Here is a 24,037-nt window from a genome sequence, read left to right as displayed (position 1 = left end):
AGGATTCCATTTTGGAAATAACTATGAAAATGTCACTTTAAAAAAAAAAGGATTATGTTTCCCTATAAGATGCCCGAGGTCCTGTCTGCCCTCTCAAGTGGATGTAAAAGATCTCATGGCATGATTCGAAGTTTTCTCAGAGCCCTTGTCAACATTTAGGCCTCAACCAACATCAGTAAAAATAGATCATCTGGTTGCTGTTAGCAGGACCTTGCGCATGCAAATTGAGTGCCGTATTTCCCTTATTAGAACAGTGCTACATTTCAAAAGTACTTCAGTGGCTGTGAAGCACATTGCGATGGGGAAGGAGTAAGACTATGAAGTAGTAATGACCTGCTCTAGATGTCTTTAGCATCCTTTGTAAATATGGTACAGTTTTTAAACAAGTGCTAGTGACACCTAGAAGCACAAAATCAGTACTGCACTAAACGTTTCTGTTATTATATTGAGAAATTGCCCAGTTTGGAATCATCCACTGGATACTTGCACGCATGGTTAGATCTAATAGTACTGATAAGTGACTGTTTAAAAAAAAAAATTAAACTGGAAGTTAAAAATATGGGCAAAGCTGGATATATAAAAAACAAGAAATACAACTTAGAAGCCTAATTCAAAAGGCGGGTGGGGGCGGGAAGGAGGAAGAAATCAAAGAATACTTGTTTAATTTTTTTGAATTTAGGAAGACTGGTAGGATGTTTCATAATGTATATTTATGGTATAATTCTTAGATGTTGAGATTTTGATTATTGCTAAACTTTCTAAAGGAGCCGTACTGGAACCACATATAATTAAATTATGCTGGAGGAGAAAACAAAAATAGGCCTCTCTAGTGTGTTGCACTAGATTGAATGTGCATATTTCCCTTTCAGCTTTCTTATGTATTAAATGTTTTTTTTTAAATGTTCACAATAAAATCTTCAAATACCACCATTGCAACCCATACTGAACTAAAAGGCTCATCTAGATTAGAGTCAGGGCTTTGATGTTCAGTATATACATTAAGGCCTGAATAAATATGTAACTGATCAAGGCATAACAATTTCTTGGCAATTTGTATTTGTTTATCAGGACTCAATTCCACAAGTTAAACAGTTAAAGTAAGCAATTTTATTGTTTCTGAGAACGAGAACAGATACAACTCTCTGCAGAGTTTTTCTAGTTTTGCCTGTGACTGGAGGTAGATGAAGCAAGGAGAGGAAATAATAAATCAAGGAGAGATGCCCAGCACGTTAGTGCATGCCAATTAGCTCCAGAGCATCACTTGCAGAGACCTGAGAAAAGGTTGCCCGCTCATTCTGGAAGCTATGTGATGGTATGTTATGAAGTGGGACTTAAAAAGGTAAAATAATGAATAAAAATGAGGGGAATTAATCTGCTATAATGTCAGAGTGATTGGACACAGGTTTTCTCAATTCCTTACACTGTTTTCTCGACAGTCTCATAATGGGAAAGTAGAGAGGAGGCCAGGTACGTCATCATAGGGAGAGGGGGAAGAGACAACAGGAGGACAAACATCCCAGTAAATTGGGTGTGTTTTCTAGTCCATTGGTGGAAGCATGGGAGCAGCCCATTCTCGGGTGAAATTATATATTCTATGAGAAATAGACGAAAAAGCAGTACATACAAATAATGAAAAAGAATTGCAGAAGCTTAAAGCAATGATTTACTACAATCTGTTTCCTTGGGTGTGCATCTAATGCAATTATCAACTACTGGCATCCAGCCCATTATTGTGTCTGGGGAGATAAAGTTTTAGGCTGCAGTTTGACACCAAAAGTGTTGCTGATGGCTCTTTTGTAACATTAAATACTTGAGGGTGTCCATGTAATCACCTGGATGCCATTTAAATATTAATTATACCACAACTTACATGAAGCAGAACCAGTGTGAGAATACCCCTTGGAGATAGTCATATGTCAGTGAATTAACTCTTGGATTGCATTACTTGAATTACAGTGATACTGCTTTGAATTGATGCAAAGACTGCATAGATATAAAGTTAAATGCATTTAGACAATTAAAAATTGTCACAATTCATACACACAATTCTGCAACATACCAAGATTTGGACAAAATAAGGAGGGAGAATATCAGACTGGGTCAGAGAATTGTGTGCATAGAATGGGAAAAGTGACAAGTGCTAAATAAAATAATGAAATAAATTGTATTTATAATTTATATTATAAATTGTTAGTTACACATGATTTAACAGAACAGTATCTTACCTCACCTGTTGCTAGGATGATAAAGTTTTCTACGGTCGCTGGAACAACTTTACCAAATAAACCGATGACGATCCTTCCTACATCTTTACCACCAATTTCAATATCGAAGAATACCTAAAATTGTAGAAAACCTTCATCAGAGTTCTACGTTACAAACTAGCGTGATGAGTTTGGTCTGTATTACAATATTTCCGTCTGCCTGAAACATCCCTCAAAAATGCACCACAGACAAATTTTAAGTAATTTTTAAGAACATAAATAGGAGCATGAGTACGCTCTACGGCCCCTTGAGCCTGCTCCACCATTCAATAAGAGCATGGCTGACCATCGACCTCAACTCCACTTTCCCGCCCGATCTCCATATCCCTTGATTACTCTAGACTCCAAAAATCTATCTATCTCAGCCTTGAATATATTCAGAGACTCAGCATTGATAGCCCTCTGGGGCAGAGAATTCCAAAGATTCACAACCCTCTGAGTGAAGAAATTCCTCCTCATCTCTGTCTTAAATGGCCTACCCCTTATCCTGAGACTGTACCCCCTAGTTCTAGACACTCCAGCCAGGGGAAGCAACCTCTCAGCATCTACCCTGTCAATCCTCTTCAGAATCTTGTATTTTTCAATGAGATCACCTCTTATTCTTCTAAACTCCAGAGTATAGACCCATTCTACACAATCTCTCATCATAAAGACAGCCTTCCCATCCCAGGAATCAATCCAGTGAACTTCTTACCGCCTCCAAGGCAAGTATATCTTTCCTTAGATAAGGAGACCAAAACTGTGCACAGTCCTCCAGGTGTGGTCTCACCAAGGCCCTGTACAATTGCAGCAAAGCTTCCTTACTCTTGTACTCCAACCCCATTGCAATAAAGGACAACAAGCCATTTGCCTTCCTTATTGCTTCCTGTACCTGTATGCTAGCTTTCTGCGTTTCTTGCACTAGGACATGCAAATCTCTCTGAACACCAACATTTAAAAGTTTCTCACCATTTAAAAAATATTCTGTTTTTTATTCTTCCTACCAAAGTGAATAATTTCACATTTCCCTACATTATACTCCATCTGCCACCTTACTGCCACTTAGTCCATCTATATCGCTTTGCAGACGCTTTGGGTTCTCTTCACAGTTTACTGTCCCAGCTTGCTTTGTATCGTCGGCAAACTTGGATACATTACACTCTGTCCCTTCATCTAGGTCATTAATATACATTGTAAATAGCTGAAGCCTCAGCACGGATCCTTACAGCAACCCATTAATTACAACCTGCCAACCTGAAAAAGGCCCATTTATCCCTGCTCTCTGTTCTTGTGTAATAACCTTTTATGTGGCACCTTATCGAATGTCTTTTGGAAATCCAAATATACTACATCCACTGGTTCCCTTTTATTTACCCTGCTAGCTACATCCTCAGAAAACTCTTAATAAATTTGCCTTTCATAAAACCATGTTGGCTCTGCCTAATCATGTTATGATTATCTAAGTGACTTGATACCACTTCCTTAACAATGGATTCCAGCATTTTCCCGACAACTGATGTCAGGCTAACTGGCCTGTAGTTCCGTGTTTTCTCTCGCCCTCCTTTCTTAAATAGCAGTGTTACATTTGCTACCTTCCAATCTGCTGGGACCATTTTAGAATGTAGGGATTCTAGCCCCATTAGTTTCTCTAGTACTTTTTCTCTATTTATATTAATTACATTAAGTTCCTCACCCTCTTTAGACCCTTGGTTCCCCACCATTTTCGGTATGCTTTTTGGAACTTCTACTGTGAAGACAGATACAAAATATTTGTTTAACGTTTCTGCCATTTCCTTATTCATACCATAATAATTTCTCCTGCCTCAGTCTCTAAGGGACCAATATTTACTTTTTCTACTCTCATCCTTTTTACATACTTGTAAAAGCTCTTACAATCTGTTTTTATATTTCTTGCTAGTTTTCTCAGTCTATTTGGTCCCTTTTCATCAATTTTTTTGGTCATCCTTTGCTGGTTTCTGAAACTCTCCCAATCCTCAGGCTTACAGAGATACATAGAAAATAGGTGCAGGAGTAGGCCATTCGGCCCTTCGAGTCTGCACCGCCATTCAATGAGTTCATGGCTGAACATGCAACTTCAGTACTCCATTCCTGCTTTCTCGCCATACCCCTTGATCCCCCTAGTAGTAAGGACTACATCTAACTCCTTTTTGAATATATTTAGTGAATTGGCCTCAACAACTTTCTGTGGTAGAGAATTCCACAGGTTCACCACTCTCTGGGTGAAGAAGTTTCTCCTCATCTCGATCCTAAATGGCTTACCCCTTATCCTTAAGACTGTGACCTCTGGTTCTGGACTTCCCCAACATTGGGAACATTCTTCCTGCATCTAACCTGTCAAAACCCGTCAGAATTTTAAACGTTTCTATGAGGTCCCCTCTCATTCTTCTGAACTCCAGTGAATACAAGCCCAGTTGATCCAGTCTTTCTTGATATGTCAGTCCCACCATCCTGGGAATCAGTCTGGTGAACCTTCGCTGCACTCCCTCAATAGCAAGAATGTCCTTCTTCAAGTTAGGAGACCAAAACTGGACACAATACTCCAGGTGTGGCCTCACCAAGGCCCTGTACAACTGTAGTAACACCTCCCTGCCCCTGTACTCAAATCCCCTCGCTATGAAGGCCAACATGCCACTTGCTTTCTTAATCGCCTGCTGTACCTGCATGCAAACCTTCAATGACTGATGTACCATGACACCCAGGTCTCTTTGCACTTCCCCTTTTCCTAATCTGTCACCATTCAGATAATAGTCTGTCTCTCTGTTTTTACCACCAAAGTGGATAACCTCACATTTATCCACATTATACTTCATCTGCCATGCATTTGCCCATTCACCTAACCTATCCAAGTCACTCTGCAGCCTCATAGCATCCTCCTCGCAGCTCACACTGCCACCCAACTTAGCGTCATCCGCAAATTTGGAGATACTACATGTAATCCCCTCGTCTAAATCATTAATGTACAATGTAAACAGCTGGGGCCCCAGCACAGAACCTTGCGGCACCCCACTAGTCACTGCCTGCCATTCTGAAAAGTACCCATTTACTCCTACTCTTTGCTTCCTGTCTGCCAACCAGTTCTCAATCCACTTCAGCACACTACCCCCAATCCCATGTGCTTTAACTTTGCACATTAATCTCTTGTGTGGGACCTTGTCGAAAGCCTTCTGAAAGTCCAAATACACTACATCAACTGGTTCTCCCTTATCCACTCTACTGGAAACATCCTCAAAAAATTCCAGAAGATTTGTCAAGCATGATTTCCCTTTCACAAATCCATGCTGACTTGGATCTATCATGTCACCTCTTTCCAAATGCACTGCTATGACATCCTTAATAATTGATTCCATCATTTTACCCACTACCGATGTCAGGCTGACCGGTCTATAATTCCCTGTTTTCTCTCTCCCTCCTTTTTTATTTTAAAAAGTGGGGTTACATTGGCTACCCTCCACTCCATAGGAACTGATCCAGAGTCTATGGAATGTTGGAAAATGTTACTACTATTCTTCACAACATTATAAGCTTCTTATTTCAATCTAAAGCTATCCTTAACTTCTTTAGTTAGCCACGGATGGATCACTTTTCAAATGGAGTTTTGTTTCTGAATGGAATGTATTTTTGTTGAGAATTATGAACTATTTCTTTAAATGCTAGCCACTGCTTATCTATTGCCATACCTTTTCATCTATTTTTCCAATCTATCTTAGCCAACTCATTCTTTAACCTATGTAATTAGCTTTAAGTTTAAGACTCTAGTTTTAGATTTAGGCAAGTAAATTTTTGCTCCAATTATCCAATAGTATGTATTAAACAATTTTAATAAAACAGCATAGATGTATTTTTGGAAAATTAACAGATAATTCAAATTAAGCAATGTTGAATGAAGAGTAGAGTGTATTAAGTTATTTTCCCATTTTTAACAACCTGTAGTTAAAAATCCATAAAAAGTGAAAACAAAGAATTTTATATAGAGAGGTGCAACAAGATCTATGATTTGTGGTTGCCTCTTTCGACCACAGTGGCAAGGCAAACTGGGGAGTACACCTCCTGAATGGCAATGGTCCTCACCTGGAAATAAACTTTGGGTGGGGGATATCTCAGGGGCAAATTCAAGTCGGACCTTACCTGAGGTTGCCCCAATTAAGGGGGCAACAAAAAGCCTACGTCATGTATTTTTCCTTCAACTAAAGTGGAGGACTATTGGACAAACCGAAAAACATGTGTCCCACTACACTTCCTGTTTAATCCCTAGTTTCAAACATCTTTGGCTTATGCTCAGGACTTTGAATTGTCAGCTTCTTTAGGGCTGTATCAGCTTTTCAAGCCATTGTTGAGCTTTTACTAATTTTCTACTTGACATGTTTGCTGACTCTACTCTGAATCCTCATTTGTAGACTGGAGAATTGTGAGAACATTTTATCTACTTTAGTAAGGTCTGAGATTGGAATATCAATGTTCCAACTTAACAGATAATTGGGTGGGTTTTTAGGAAATCTAAATATAGATCTGTACAACATTATTGCGCAGATAATAGGTCACAAATGGTATTCTGTTTGAACATAAGAACATAAGAATAGGAGCAGGAATAGGCCATATTGTCCCTCGAGCCTGCTCCGCTATTTAATACGATCATGGTTGATCCAATCATGGACTCAAATCCACTTCCCTGCCCGCTCCCCATAACCCCTTATCGGTTAAGAAACTGTCTTAAATTTATTCAATGTCCCAGCTTCCACAGCTCTCTGAGGCAGCAAATTCCACAGATTTACAACCCTCAGAAGAAATTCCTCCTCATCTCAGTTTTAAATGGACGATCCCTTATTCTAAGATTATGCCCCCTAGTTCTAGTCTCCCCCATCAGTGGAAACAACATCTCTGCATCCACCTTGTCAAGCCCCCTCATAATCTTAAACGTTTCGATAAGATCATCTCTCAGTCTTCTGAATTCCAATGAGTAGAGGCTCAACCTACTCAACCTTTCCTCATAAGTCAACCCCCTCATCTCCGGAATCAACCTAGTGAACCTTCTCTAAACTGCCTCCAAAGCAAGTATAGAAATATAGAATATAGAAACCAAAACTGCACGCAGTATTCCAGGTGTGGCCTCGCCTATATCTTGTATAACTGAAGCAGGACTTCTCTGCTTTTATACTCCATCCCCTTTGCAATAAAAGGCCAAGATTGCATTGGGCTTCTTGATCACTTGCTGTACCTGCATACTAACCTTTTGTGTTTCATGCACAAGTACCCCCAGGTCCCGCTGTACTGCAGCACCTTGCAATCTTTCTCCATTTAAATAATAACGTGCTCTTTGATTTTTTTCTGCCAAAGTGCATGACCTCACACTTTCCAACATTGTACTCTATCTACCAAATTTTTGCCCACTCACTTAGCCTGTCTGTCCTTTTGCAGATTTTTTGTGTCCTCCTCACACGTTGCTTTTCCTCCCATCTTTGTATCGTCAGCAAACTTGGCTACGTTACACTCAGTCCCTTCTTCTAAGTCGTTAATATAGATTGTAAATAGTTGGGGTCCCAGCACTGATCCCTGCAGCACCACACTACTTACTGATTGCCAACCCGAGAATGAACCATTTATCCTGACTCTCTGTTTTCTGTTAGTTAGCCAATCCTCTATCCATGCTAATATATTACCCCAACCCCATGAGCTTTTATCTTGTGCAGTAACCTTTTATGTGGCACCTTATCAAATGCCTTCTGGAAGTCTAAATACACCACATCCACTGGTTCCCCTTTGTCCACTCTGTTCGTTACATCCTCAAAGAATTCTAGTAAATTTGTCAAACAAGTCTTCCCCTTCATAAATCTATGCTGACTCTGCCTGACCGAATTATGCTTTTCCAAATGTCCTGCTACTGCTTCTTTAATAATGGACTCCAACATTTTCCCAACCACAGATGTTAGGCTAACTGGTCTATAGTTTCCTGCTTTTTGTCTGCCTCCTTTTTTAAATATGGGTGTTACATTTGCAGTTTTCCAATCTGCTGGGACCTCCCCAGAATCCAGGGAATTTTGGTAAATTACAACCAATGCATCCACAATCCCTGCCGCTACTTCTCTTAAGACCCTAGGATGCAAGCCATCAGGTCCAGGGGATTTATCTGCCTTTAGTCCCATTATCTTACTGAGTACCACCTCCTTAGTGATTGTGATTGTGTTAAGTTCCTCGCCCCCTATAGCCCTTGACTCTCCACTGTTGGAATATTGTTAGTGTCCTCTACCGTAAAAACTGATACAAAATATTTGTTCAGAGTTTCAGCCATCTCCATGTTCCCCATTACTAATTCCCCGGTCTCGTCCTCTAAGGGACCAACATGTACTTTAGACACTCTTTTCCTTTTTATATACCTATAGAAACTCTTGCTATCTGTTTTTATATTTTGTGCAAGTTTACTTTCATAGTCTATCTTCCCTTTCTTAATCATTTTTTAGTCATTCTTTGCTGGGTTTTAAAAGCTTCCCAATCTTCTGTCATCCCACTTGTTTTGGCCACTTTGTATGCCCTTGTTTTTAATTGGATACCGTCCTTTATTTGTTTAGTTAGCCATGGATCTTTTCTCTTACACCTTTTTCTCCTCACTGGAACATATTTTTCTTGTGTGAAATATCTCCTTAAATGTACACCATTGTTCATCAACTGTTCTACACTTTAATCTATTTTTCCAGTCCACTTTAGCCAACTCTGCCCTCATAACTTCATAGTCTCCTTTATTTAAGCTTAGTACGCTGGTTAGAAATCCAACTTTCTCACCCTCCATCTGAATTTGAAATTCAATCATGCTATGATCACTCATTCCAAAGGGATCCTTTACTAGGAGATTGTTTATTAATCCTGTCTCATTACACAGGACCAGATCTAAGATAGCCTGCCCTTTGGTTGGTTCCGTTACATACTGATCAAGGAATCCGTTCCTTATGCACTCTAACTCTTCCTCAAGGCTACCCTGACCCAATTCGATTTGTCCAATCAATTTGGAGGTTGAAAATCACCCATGATTACTGCTGTTCCCTTTTTACAAGCCCCCACTATTTCCTGGTTTATGCTCCGACCAACAGAGTCGCTAATGTTAGGGGGCCTATAGACTACACCCACCAGTGACTTTTTTCCCTTATTATTCCTTATCTCCACCCGAACTGTTTCAACATCCTGATCATTTGAGCCAATATCATTTCTCACTATTGCAGTGATTCCATCCTTTATCAATAGAGCTACCCCACCGCCTTTTCCTTTCTGTCTGTCCTTCCAGATTGTCAAGTACCCCTGAATATTTAACTCCCAGTCTTGGTCACCTTGTAACCACGTCTCTGTAATGGCTATCAGATCATACCCATTTGTCTCTATTTGTACCGTCAACTCATCTATTTTGTTACAAATGCTACGTGCATTTAGACAAAGTGCCTTAAAAATTTTTATTATTTCTTTTTAAACCCTTTTTTCCTGCTCTCTCCCTCTCTCCTTCAAACTCACTTTCTTTATTTTTGATTTCTAATTCCAGCTTTACTCCCCTCCCTACTGAATCTATTTTCAGGTTCCCATCTCCCTGCCAAGCTAGTTTAAACCCTCCCCAACAGCACTAGCAACCCCCCCCCCCCCCCCAAATAGGATATTGGTCCCAGCTCTGTTGAGGTGCAACCCATCCGGCTTGTACAGGTCCCACCTCCCCCAGAAGCGGTCCCAATACCTCAGGAAACTATAGCCCTCCCGCTTGCACCATCTCTCCAGCCACGTATTCATCTGCTCTATCCTCCTATTTCTGTACTCACTAGCTCGTGGTACTGGGAGTAATCTGGAGATTACTACCTTTGAGGTCCTGCTTTTTAATCTCTCTCCTAGCTCCCTAAACTCTGCCTGCAGGACCTCATCCCTCTTTCTATCTATGTCATTGGTACCGATATGGACCACGACCTCTGGCTGTTCACCCTCTCCCCCCAGAATGCCCTGCAGCCTTTCAGTGACATCCTTGACCCTGGCACCAGGGAGGCAACATACCATCCTGGAGTCACGTCTGCGGCCACAGAAACACCTGTCTGCTCCCCTGACTATTGACTGTGACTATGGCTCATTATCATTCCTTAAATTTCACAGCCTCTCTGCAGCCTCCTCCAATGACTCCCTTCTTCAGTATTTCTTCATGGTATGACTGATTCATGGGTATGAGTGTTTCATGGTTCTGATCATGCTTGATGCAATACAGGCATTACAATGTCTCCACCAGCTTGTCTCCGCCTGCACGGATTCTCTGGTGTATCCGAGGGGTCCATCCATGATCTGCTTCATCAATTACATGCCACCAATATCTGGAAGCATTTAGTCAATTTCCACATATATACAGACAATACTCAGCACTTCTCAGTCTTTTCTATAGGTCCAAAGGATGCTGCTACACTACAATCATTTGTCTGATTTAAAGACTGGATGAGCCCAATGATCCTTTTCAGTAAATGTCAGCACATACATGCCATTGGCCTTAATTCTGTCAATGTCTTGCTGAGCCCCAAGCAAAGCCTAACCCCCAGTTTACTCTGTCAACTGAATTGTTGCAATTGCATGACTCTTTATTACACTTTTCTGACGTCTGTTTCCTAACTCAATCTGCCATCTTTTTTTCTGCTTCCAGCTACATTATGTAAAGCTTTTACTTTATATATAACATTTCTTTATTACTTTTTACCCTCTTCTAGCCCTCTGCATCATCGCTCAATCACTCGCCTACCTGCCAGCTTCCATCCCGCTATCTGGACTCTACCTCAAAAATAATTTCAAACCTGCACTCTAGCCCTAACACTCTTCCTGAGATTAAGGCCGTGCTGTGACCCACCCCTAAAAATAGTGTTCTTTGCTCTGCAGTCCTCTCTGAACTCTGTCGCCCGCCTTGCCATGTTTAGCCTCCAGGACCATTCTCTACTTTAGTCCCGCTGTTATCAGACCATTGGCCCGAGCCACTGTCTGGGTCCTTCACGACTGTCAGTTCTGTTTCCTACTCAATTCCCCGTCCTCCACACTTTCTATCAAAGCCTTTCTTCTCTAGCTCTTCTAGTAGGAATAAACAGGTCATTTTCGGGTTGGCAGGCTGTAACTAGTGGGGTGCCGCATGGATCAGTGCTTGGGACCCAGCTATTCACAATTTATATCATGATTTGGATGAGGGGACCAAATATAATATATCCAAGTTTGCTGATAATACAAAGCTAGGTGGGAATGTAATTTATGAAAAGGATGCAAAGAGGCTTCAAGATGATATGGACAGGCTACGTGAGTGGGCAAAACATGGCAAATGGAATATAATGTGGAGAAATGTGAAGTTATCCACTTTGGTAGGAAAAATAGAAAAGCAGAGTATTTTTTTTTTAAATGAGAGACTGGGAAATGTTGGTGCAGGTACAGCAAGCAATTAAGAAAGCAAATGGTACATTGGCCTTTTTTATTAGAGGATTTAAGGACAAGAGTAAAGGGGACCAAAATTTCCCCCGCCGAAAACACAGCGCACCCAACGTGTTTCGACTGTTTTCACCACCATGGTAGATGAGGTGGTCTCTTGCGCGAAATTCCGCTCTTTTGCTTCCGCCCCCCACCGAGCGGCCCGGAAGTCGGTCATAATGGGGGCAGAAGTGCAGCGGAGAGTGGAAGTTCGTTAAGTAGAGGGTCGGAACTTGGGGGGGCAGGCGGAATGTACGTCGGGGTCACTCATCAGCATAGCGCTGATGACATCATGTCTCTCCTCTTCACTTAAAGCTCTGTAATTCTTTAGGTTAGGTTCACTGGGCCACCAGGGAGGGTTTCGATCGGCCCACGGCCTAGCACCCAAGACGGGGTGCCAGGCCGAACCCGGGAGCATAATTGTCAGCCCGACCTGGTTGGCGGCCGACAAATAAAAAAATAAGATGGCGGCCGCAGCAGTAGGTCCTCCCCTTTAATGGCAGCCGCATCGCCATTTTATAAGCACAGTGCACTGACAGAAAAAGCTGTCGGTGGCACCAAGCGGCGGGATCAAAATTTTCAGTGCAGAATTTTGTGTTCGGGGGGGGGACACATCGGCGGTGTGCACTCTGATGATGCACTTAGGATGGATCGGCAGCAGTGGAGCAGTAGTAGGGAGAGCGGGTCACCGCCGGGATACCGCAGAGAACAATTTTCAAAATGCCGGCCATTCCACTCCGCTGCATGGCCGCCAGTTTCCGACTCTAACAGGCCATAAGGGAAGGGGCAATTTCGGCCCCAAGGTGTCTTACTGCAATTATATAGAGCCCTGATGAGCCACGGGGAAGAAATTTCCCTCTGCCCAAAACGGGGTGCACCTACCATTTTTTGTTTTTCCACCACCCAGTCGATGGGCCGGAGATACCGGAGAAATTCAACACTTTCGTTTTTTTTCTCCGTGATGTGGTGTTCCGGTCAAGGGCGGGGCGGGACGGGACGGGAGTAACCTCGCAGCAAGTCTGCCGCCTCGATTAGTCATCAGCGGCGCACTGATGATGTCAAGGAAGACTTAGTTTGGGAGGTGGATCATTCAACATGATGTAACTTCTTAAGACATCATTTTATGTTTACTTGGAATTTACCATGAAGTCTGTGCATTCAAAGGCCAATGGAACATGCAAGTCCCTGGCAGAGATTGAGAAAACCACAAAAGCATGGAGGCCAGGATACTCCTGTGTGAAATAGAACTGAAAGCAAGTACTGGAATGTGTTATAGGACTCTCGATTTCTGCTTTCAAAAGTAAAATGTAGTTTCAAAAAATCAGGCCTTTTACTGCTTTCATTTTACATAAACTTGTGCAATTCTGTACATGTATTACTTGCTTAATATCTGTAAATAAATTCAGTTCGCGAAGTCAGAATCTGAGCCCAGTTTGAGCATGGTGTATTCATAATACCATCTTCTGGAGGACTTGCAGAGCAATAAAGCATAGAGATCAAGAATTATGAGAGTTCTAAGACATAGAAGGTCAGAGGTTGCAGCTTCAGGTTCATGGGAGACATGGGGTCCACTTACAGGAAGTGTAGTGAATCCATTGCAAGAGGAAATGGCATTAAAAATACCCTAAATTTACATCAAACCTCCATAAATTACATTTGAAAATGCCACAGCCTACAACCTCACTATCACAAAGTCCCAAACTCCCAAGACCTCCATCTGTTCTAAGCTTCAGTGTCTCTGTGTCCCAGTGAAGTTATCACTCTTATTTTAAAAGCTTCCGTGACCTTTCCTGCCCTAGCTCAAAGATCTCCTCCAGCTTCCACTGGTGACAAGTATCGTCCGCCTAAAATTTCACACAGAATGCTAACAGTAGCAGAGCCTGATGCAATTGTTTTGTACATTTGTTACATTATCAAGAAGCTGTCATGGAATGATTACATGGTGGTGTGTAACTGTAATTCCTACAGGAATACTGAGTGTAGGTCAAACACAGCACAAGGAGAATGGAAAAATAGGAATCGTCCCATCCCGTTCTTACATGTTTTACAGTGCTATTGACAGAGGCAGTGTGCCTCTGCCCTCTTAACTGAGGTGCACGTAGCATCGGGAAGCTAGGGTTGCCAACTCTGGTTGAATGTATTACTGGGTTTCATCACATGACCTCCCGTCTCAACACTGCCACCATCACTCGCCCAACTCGTTCATCCTCCCAGTACAGCAGAAATTACTCAATTGGATGATTCTTGGCCTGTCAGTCAAACTGACTTTTTTGCTCTATCCAATATTTTTATAACTAGAAAGACTTGCATTTATATAGCACCTTTCACGACCACTGGACGGCCCAAAGTTCTTTACAGCCAATTAAGTACTTTTTGAAATGTAGTGACTGTTGTAATGTAGGAAACAAATAGCAATGCGTTAATGACGAAATAATCTGTTTTTGTTATGTTGATTGAAGGATAAATATTGGCCAGGACACCAGGGATAACTCCCCTGCTCTTCTTCAAAATAGTGCCACAGGATCCTTTACGTCCATTTGCGAGAGCAGACGTCTCGGTTTCACGTCTCATCCGACAGTGCAGCATTCCCTCAGTACTGCACTGGAGTGTCAGCCTAGATTTTTGTGCTCAAGTCTCTGGAGTGGGATTTGAACCAACAACCTTCTGACTCAGAGTTACCAACTGAGCCATGGCTTGGCACCTAAATTAATAAACAGAAGTGTTCAAATCTTCCTCGGACTTTTCTCCTGGATTGTCACGGCAGTGTCCTGCAAATGAATCTTCAATTCCTGGAGACGCCAGACCAATGTTGCAGGGTTGGCAATCCTATGCGTGAGCCAAGAATTGCCAAGGTGAGCAGTTGTCTCATAAATGAAACAATGCCTATTAAGAAGTATTTTGCAAATGCTTGTTTAAAAAGGAAAACTAAACATAAGAGCATGCATCACCCACATGACGCAATGGTGTGTTTGAACATGTTGGAGTCCATTATTAAAAGAAGCAGTAGCAGGATATTTGGAAAAGCATAATTCAGTCAGGCAGCGTCAGCATGGATTTATGAAAGGGAAGTCATGTTTGACAAATTTGATGGAATTCTTTGAGGATGTAATGAACAGGGTGGATAAAGGGGAACTAGTGGATGCAGTGTATTTGGATTCCCAGAAGGCATCTGGCAAAGATAGAGGAATGGCTACCTAACAGAAAACAGAGTCGGGATAAATGGTTCATTCTCGGTTTTGCAATCAGTAATTAGTGGGGTACCGCAGGGATCAGTGCTAGGACCCCAACTATTTACAATCTATATTAACGACTTGGATGAAGGGACCAAGTATAACGTAGCCATGTTTGCTGACGATACAAAGATGGGAGGAAAAGCAATGTGTGAGGAGGACACAAGAAACTTGCAAAAGGACATAGGCTAAGTGAGTGGGCAAAAATTTGGCAGATGGAGCATAATGTTGGAAAGTGTGAGGTTATGCACTTTGGCAGAAAAAGAATCAAAGAGCAAGTTATTATTTAAATGGAGAAAAATTGCAAAGTGCTGCAGTACAGTGGAACCTGGGGGTCCTGGTGCATGAAACACAAAAGGTTAGTATGCAGGTAAAGCAAGTGATTAGGAGGGCCAATGGAATCTTGGCCTTTATTGCAAAGGGGATGGAGTATAAAAGCAGGGAAGTCTTGCTACAGTTATACAGGATATTGGTGAGGCCACACCTGGAATACTGCACACAGTTTTGGTTTCCATATTTGAGAAAGGATATACTTGCTTTGGAGGCAGTTCAGAGAAAGTTTGCTAGGTTGATTCCGGAGATAAGGGAGTTGACTTATGAGGAAAGGTCGTGTAGGTTGGGCCTCTCTCTACTCATTGGAATTCAGAATTGAGAGGTGATCTTATCGAAACAAGAAAGATTATGAGAGGGCTTGACAAGGTGGATGCAGAGAATGTTTCCACCGATAGGGGAGACTAGAACTAGAGGGGTCATTCATTTAAACCTGATATGAGGAGGAATTTCTTCTCTGAGGGTTGTAAATCTGTGGAATTTGCTGCCTCAGAGAGCTGTGGAAGCTGATCATTGAATAAATTTAAGACAGAAATAGTGTTTCTTAAACAATAAGAGGATAAGGGGTTATGGGGAGTGGGCGGGGAAGTAGACCCGAGTCGGAGTCCATGATCGTCAATGGCGGAGCAGGCTCGAGGGGCCGTATGGCCTACTCTTGTTTCTATTTCTTAAGTTCTTATGATTTGATTTTTTTTAAATGAAGGTGGTATCGCTTTTTCTCTCAAACCATTCAATTAACATCTCTGCAAATTACATGAGCTGGGGCTTCAAATCAACACCCAGCATTCCGACGGACTCTTTGGTCAAATTAATCCGATTTTACTTTAACCGAACTATTTTAAAGAGCGGTTTTGCAGTCGAAGTCGCAGAGTGTTTAGTCTGAAGCTGCAGTATTACGCGGCAAATGTCTGGACATCAACAACTCGTGCAATTTCCAAGTTTCCCCCGCGCTCCCCAAATCCGTATAACTTTAGTTTGTTTTTCTCAAAGGCTGGGTGGCACGGAAGCTGCACGGCTGTCGCTACCTGTCTATTCTGGCGGGAGCTACACTGTAACTAACCTGGTACCTCAGTGTAACACTCAGTATAACAAGGTCCACGGCCAAGCCACCAAGCCTGACACTTGCAGGCCCGCCCTCTGCCGATGCTGATTGGCAGTTAGCGTGGGCCTGTGACAGGGTCTCCCTTGCTATTGGACAGACCCTGTGTCGGTTTCCCAGCAGCAGGATGGGGTGAGTGGAAGGTGGCTGTGGTGCGCGGCCTGTCTCCACTCACTCAGTGCTGTGAACTTACCTTGGCTGTTACCTTCGGGCCTCGTTTCTGCCCGGTCACACAGGTGCCTTCGTCCAGGAGAAAGACGGCGAAGAGGACCAAAACCAACTGCGATTTCATCTTGTGAAAATAAACTTTTGTATGGCTCTCATATCGTCCCCGACAAGCACACGTACTGAACCTGGCTCCGCCTCTCACTGGAAGAACAGCAGGAGGCGCCCCGCCCTTTCCGGGACCCAGAGGCAGAATGTGTGGCAAAACACGCCTAACTTTCAAATCTCGCAGCTGTTTAGTTTTTCACTTCAAAATCCGTGATATTTTCAGTGTACCACAAATAGAGTTCACCATATTTTCCTACTTGCCTGTTTTTTCCTCCCTGCGAACTCAATGATCTTTTGTGGAAACTTTCATTAATTTCAGGAACTATTTGACCGCAATAGTATTTCACGCAGTCCTCCAAATGCAGAACAGCCCCGACAATATAAGAAATACAGTTCAGACAACTTCACCGCATCATCTTGGCCATGTGTTCACTTAGTATTGCCATGTATTGTAGCATTGAAAAGTGTGTGATGTGACATCAAAACAGTTCATAACTTGCCCATTGAATGAAAAATTGCATTCATTTGCCAGCAAAGTCTACAGTTAACAAGGCACGGTCATCAGTGCAGACTGCAGAACCTATTTGGGATAGTTAGCGGTTTCCTAAATGTGTGCATTATGCTTAAATGTACTCAGTAATTTTTTAAGAGCGAGCGATGGTAAATGAAATGGAAGGAATCAAAAACTACTGATAGATTTCAACAGGAGCACATAAAAGCCAAACACAAAAATATAGCGAAAGTGTAATTTGAAACAATTGACAAATCTTCGGATTATGCAGGATCTTACTTAACTGAGAGTAAATAAATTACAAGTAATGCGTCTATTTCTGGGTCACTGTAACCTACGACAATTGCCATTTAATTTACCACGAGGTGCGTTTAATGAGAGTTTTTTTTGCTGGTTCTGGTACCCTTGTTCATTGGTGTTGTAAATTCTCATTTTGGGCAATGATAACGTAATCAACAAAAACAATTTGCATTTATATAGCGCCTTTAATGTAGTAAAACGTCCTATCAAAAACACTGATTTATTCTAAACTAAAACCACACTGAATAAACCACGGGCCTTATAAAATATCAAATCATAAAATAGAACCGGTATAAGTTGTATTTTCTTTTTGAACTTTCTTGTGTTATATGGAAGTGGATGTTGGCTGGCTGCTTGAAAAACAATGTTATAATTAGGTGTACGCTCTGTAGAAACGGTAGTGGTAGGTTAAGATTGTCAGATATCTGTCAGCACACTACTGGAAATAATAGCTACGTCTGTATCACTTAACTTAAACACTGTTACTTAGTTTTAAGATTAATTGAATTATTGTCATTAATACTATTTTTGCCTATGGACAACTAGTGCAGTCCCTATTAAAATGTAATTGTTACTAGGTCGAATTCCTAAGCTAAAACGTTAAGTTATGTTGGCCAAATATGGGCGCTCCTCAGATTTCTTGCGATCTGCTACTTTGGATTTACGCCGATCTTCCGCCGAAGTTACTGAGGGAGTTCAGGAGAACTTTCGAGGAAATTCTGCCCATGTTTTTTAATCAGCACTAGACAACATATCAGAATGTAAATGTGTTTGTTACTACTACTAGGTTGGAGATTCAGGTCAAAACAAGCTAGTGATCTACCATTCCAGGAAATTAAAAAAAAAGAGAGTTGCATTTATATGGCGCCTTTCACGACCACTGGACGTCCCAAAGCGCTTTACAGCCACTGAAATATTTTTTGAGGTGTTAGTCACTGTTGTAATGTAGGAAAAGCAGCAGCCAATTTGCGTTCAGGAAGCTCCCACAAACAGCAATGTAATAATGACCAGATAATCTGCTTTAGTGATGTTGGTGTTGATTGGGGAATAAATATTGACCAGGATACCAGGGATAACTCCCCTGCTCCTCTTCGAAATAGTGTCATGGGATCTTTTGCATCCACCTGAGAGAGCCTTGGTTTAATGTCTCATCTGAAAGATGGCACCTCAGACAGTGCAGTATTCCCTCAGTACTGCACTGGAGTGTCAGCCTAAATTGCTGTGCTCAAGTCTTTGGAGTGGGACTTGAAACCACAACCTTCTGACTCAGAGGCAAGAGTGCTACCCACTGAGCCACAGCAGACACATCCACATATTAAATAATCTATCAGTGAATTATTTCTACTGAAAATAATCAACACTACATTCCCTGAATTGTTATAACATGTAAAAAAAACAGGAGTACGTCTCCACTTTTTCTTTATCAAATATCACATTTAAATACGATGTGCTCTATTTGGTCGAGGACTCATGCATGTGCCGTTCTCGATCTCGTTTCCTATAGCCCTTCCAATTGTTTTAGGAGATGACCATGCTCATTCATAAACATACAAAACAAAAGCATTAACTTAGTTTCAGATTTCAGGTCTAACCAAGGGTCTACATCCTATTCAGAGGGTGTCTTCCAGCTTTTTCTGTTTTATTTGAAATTGGGTATGGTTAACTTTGTACGGTATGTTTCGTTTTCCTAGTATAGCCACTGAGACTGAATGAGATACAATGCAAGAAAACTAACAAAGCACCATGAGCAGATTTCTGCCTTGCATTAATATGTCTTCAAACTACTAAATTATTTGAAAGACTGTTTTAAAACTTCACATCACTATAGTAACAAGATCGCAAGATAACTGCAGATCAGGATGGCAATTGGGCCCATCTGAGTTCGCAGCCATCTCAAGAAATACCACAGCCTTCTCTGCCTCCACCCCACTCAATTTTCAGCATCCATTGTTTCCATGGGTTGATCATTCTTTGTGTGAAGAGGAACTTTATGATATTCCTATTTTTTTTACTATTTTGAACTGCACCTTTTGGCCTATTTTCATAATTTATTATAAAATATTCCTAATTTACCTTTTCCATTCTCTTAACTATCTTGTGTATCTCTACAAGATCTCCTCTCAGATACCTACTTTCCAAGCTGAAAATTCCTAAGGGATTATCCCACTCATCTGCCATAACTTTAGCAAAGGAGCCGCAGAAGCCCTGGAAAAATGACATAAACACCATTTACACATTTTTTTAGAGTATCCGCATCTCTTCCACCAAAGTGACGATGGGCAAGTGGGAAAATCCTGGCAGAAATTCATCTCCAAAGTTTTTCTGATCTACTCAACCCAAACCCTTGATCTAAAGAATCAATTTGTAGCTCTTTTGCATTGCTCCAGTACCTGAATATTGGATTTAGCAAGAAGAACTGGACATGATATTCAAGGTGCAGTCTGACTGGAACACTGTATAGTTTAATTGCAACTTTCTTTGATTTTATTCTATTTTTAGGTATATAGTTGATCATTCTATTGAATGTTGATTTGTGCTCTTGTTGAACATGTTGATTATCATGTCTACTAATACTAGGTCTCTTTCACTTCAGTCTTAGATATTTCAATGCCATTCAGGAGTGTGTGTCACCCATTTTCCTTCCTATGTGAAGTACATAACACTCATTTGTCTTCAATTCCATCTGCCATTGTTCTGGCCACTTATATATTTTGTCCAACTCATTCTGTAATTTCTGAACGGCTTCCTTCAATTCTCCGTCCCTCCTAATTTGGTATCATTTGAAAATTTGTCCAATTTGCATTGGGCTTCTGAATCTAAGTAATTGATGTAAATTAGAAACAGTACTGGTCTCAACACCAAGCCCTGAGAAACTCCAATCATTACTTCCCCTCCATCTTGCCATTAAGCAACGCCTCGATTTAAAAATTATCATCCTTGTTTTAAAATACTTCCATGGCCTCGCTCCACCCTATCTCTGTAACTTCCTCCAGCTCCACAACCCTCTGAAATATCTGTGCTCTCTACTTCTGGCCTGTTGAACATCCTCAATTTTAATCGCTCAACAATTGGTGCCTTCAGCTGTCAAGGCCCCAAGCTCTGGAATTCCTTCCCTAAACTTCTACATAAGAACATAAGAAATAGAAGTAGGAGTAGGCCACCTGGCCCCTCGAGCCTACTCTGCCATTTAATAAGATCATGGCTGATCTGATCATGGACTCAGCTCCACTTCCCTGACCGTTACCCATAACCCTTTATTCCCTTCTCGCTCAAAATCTGTCTATTTCTGCCTTAAATATATTCAATGGCCCAGCCTCCACAGCTCTCTGGGACAGAGAATTCCATAGATTTACAACCCACTGAGAGAAGAAATTCATCCTCACCTCAGTTTTAAATGGGTGGTCCACTTATTCTGAGACTATGTCCCCTAGTTTTAGTTTTCCTTATGATTGGAAATATCCTCTCTGCATCCACCTTGTCGAGCCCCCTCATTATCTCATATGTTTCGATAAAATCACTTCTCAATTCTTCTGAATTCCAATGAGTACAGGCCCAACCTACTCAACCTACCTTCATAAGTCAACCCCCCCCCCCCCCATTTCCGGAATCAACCTAGTGAACCTTCTCTGAACAGCCTCCTATGCAAGTATATCCTTCTTTAAATATGGAAACCAAAACTGTATGCAGTACTCCAGGTGTGGCCTCAATATCCTGTGCAGTTGTAGCAGGACTTCTCTGCTTTTATACTATATCCCCCTTGCAATAAAGGCCAATATTCCATTTGCCTTCTTGATTAATTGCTGTACCTGCATACTAACCTTTTGTGTTTCATGCACAAGGATCCCCAGGTCCCTCTGTACTGCAGCACTTTGCAATTTTTCTCCATTTAAATTATAATTTGCCTTTGTATTTTTTCTGCCAAAGTGGATAAACCTCTCAACCTCACTACCTCTCTTTGCTCTTTTAATATGTTCCTTAAAACCTACCTCTTTGATCAAGTTTTTGGTCATCTGCCCTGATATCTCCTTATGTGCCTTGATGTCACATGTTTTTCCATAATATTCCTGTGAAGCACCTTGGGACGTTTTACTACGTTAAGGGCACTATATAAATACAAGTTCTTGTTGTTGACACATACCTTTAACAAGTACACTTTGTTTTCTAAAAATTAGTCAATTTCTTATCCATTCGCAAGATTTACATAAAACGCTCACAACTTGCGGTTTAACTAATAGTTTTTTTCTGTGAAATGTTGTCAAACCCTTTTTGGAAGTTTAAGTAGACCAAGTCATAGCATTTTCCACAGTCCTTTTGAGTTGTCATTTCCTCAAGTAAGCCAAAGAGGTTGGGTAGATAAGCTCTTCTCCTTCTGTATCCATGCTATCTCCTGTTTGCTACGTTATTATAGAACAGATAATTCTCAGGTTTACTCCAGATTCCATTATTTTACAAGGAATTGAAATGAGACTAATGGGTTTGTATTTGATTTGTCAACCTTTCTTAACGTGGGCACATTAGGTTGTTTCCAATCTATTGCTATTAAACCAGTTTCCAGTGATTTCTCATAATTGTCAGTGTCTCACAAGTTTCCCCTTCTAGGGCACTCTCAGCACTCTAAGATAAAAACCATCTGTCTATGGGAAATTATTTGTTTTGAGACATTTTAACTAATCTAGGACTTCCATCTTATTTATATCAAAGTCATTGATTTTACTTAGATTATCCTTGTTTGGACAAGGCATGTTGCTCACATCAATATAAGCACACTTGATTTATGCACTTCCATGGCAAGCTGGAGATCTTCGTGCTATAAACCCCTGTTATAAACGTGTGTTCGAAATTCACTATCACATTATAGAATACTATATTTGTGTGTATGACTTTATGAAGCTCCTTTTCCAGTTTGATACCATTTTTTTCTCACAATATGTTTCTCACCCGACTGTTCTGAAACTTCAATACTGGTCCCCTTTTTGGGAGAGGATAGTTACTGGGTGACCATTAGACTTTTAATCAGTGCAGGTTTGAGTCCTTAGTCGGAGGACAACAAGTAAGAGAAGCTCCTTGGGAAGGAGGAACGCGGGGCTCTTTATCGACACATTGGTTGCAAAATGACACATTTGGCAATGGGAGACTGGACTTCTGTGGCAGACTCAGTAACGTGGTATCTGAGCCAAGCAGGTCCACAATATTCGGAATGTTTCTCTTTTATTTCATCGACTCCCCGCCGCCAAAAAATACCCTGGCACTGTTCTTCCTCCCTACGTCCAATGTGTTGAAAACCAAATGGGCACTGATCTCCTACTCGAACTCACTCTTTCCAAGGACCCTAAAACTATAGAACTCTTTGCACCTTTCAGCCCTTTCTCCCTCCTTCTTCAAGTTTTAAAATTCAAACAAGACGCACCAATATCTGATTTACCTCACCAGTTTTATTCTTTTCAAACTCGACGGTGTCCCTAGCCCTTCACTTTGGTTTCTCAATTAAAATAAATATCTATGTTTCTATGTTTCTAAACCTATTTTGCCTTATTAATTAAAACAGGAAACTAAAAAGTTATGCTATATATTTCCCAAATGTATATTTAAATTCAATTTATTGGCAATGCGGAACGAAAACTTGATTGGAAGAACGCGCCTAAAACTGGGACAATGCCAGAATCGAAATGAAAGTATGCCATGATCCCAATAAAGTGTGCTGAATTCGTGGGAGAGATTAGTGTCTGAACGTTCAATTTACAGTCATTCAGCTGTTGTGATCAAGGACATTTATTCGATATTTTCACACCGAGTCTATTCAAATTGTCATTTCAGGAACTTGGCCGGGACAGATTATCTGCCAGGAAATGGCTATACTTACCACACGTTCATTTCTCAGAATCGTTTTAATGCGGTAAACTCTTACTTGCGTTGAGTAAGTTCTCTTTGTAGTACAATGTTTGATGTAGCAGTCATTATGTCCAACTTGCGGTTGCGCGGGCCTTTCAGTGTTTCTGGATTTGTAAGTGTGCAGTTCTATCCATTACTGCTGTTATCAGCTATTTTCATCATCGCAAGTTGCACTGATTTAAAACCGGCATCCATCAGACCATATTAATTTCAATTTAATGGCATAACATGCCGTATTTCATTTTGCAGGTTGGATTTATGATGTGGGTGTGGCATTCTTCTTTTAGAAAAATAACACTTTCAAATGCCACATTTGAATGTATTGACTTCACAGAGAGGACGTGACCAATCTGCAGTATGGAGTAGGAGGTTGGGATGAACATGTTTCGACATAGTTACAGCAGATATTCGCATGTAGGATATATATCCCCGTAGCAATCCCTCCCCCCAACCCGGAAAGCGATATTTCTAAGCAAGAAACAGTTTATTTATAGATCATTGATATTTTTTAGTGGCTGTTTGTCCAAAAAAACACGCGTGAAGTAAGTCAGCTCGTTATGTATCAAATATCTGACTACAATGAATGTAATACCTGATCGAATTCTAAATTGTATTTGGATGAACCAGAAACAATATAAAAAGCAACCTGTGCTGATGCTATAGGTATCCAAGAAATCCTAAATGATAACCATACGTTCGCTGT

The 24,037-nt window shown here is 41.1% G+C and overlaps 1 protein-coding gene across 1 annotated transcript in view; it reads right to left on the bottom strand.

The window, feature by feature from the left end:
- Positions 1-16,743, bottom strand: part of LOC139265808 (peptidyl-prolyl cis-trans isomerase C-like) — a 35,962-nt gene extending 19,219 nt beyond the window's left edge. The window contains exons 1-2 of the mRNA XM_070883254.1: positions 16,555-16,743; positions 2,226-2,339 (exon numbers count right to left, since the gene is read on the bottom strand). Coding sequence (XP_070739355.1) covers positions 2,226-2,339; positions 16,555-16,653 — 213 coding nt within the window. The 5' untranslated portion in view covers positions 16,654-16,743. The remainder of the gene's footprint in view (positions 1-2,225; positions 2,340-16,554) is intronic.
- Positions 16,744-24,037: the final 7,294 nt, after the last annotated feature.

Source organism: Pristiophorus japonicus, chromosome 1, assembly GCF_044704955.1.
Source record: "Pristiophorus japonicus isolate sPriJap1 chromosome 1, sPriJap1.hap1, whole genome shotgun sequence".
Lineage (NCBI taxonomy): Eukaryota > Metazoa > Chordata > Chondrichthyes > Pristiophoridae > Pristiophorus > Pristiophorus japonicus.
Note: the sequence above shows the minus strand (reverse complement) of the source record. Positions and strands in the feature narration are given on the sequence as shown.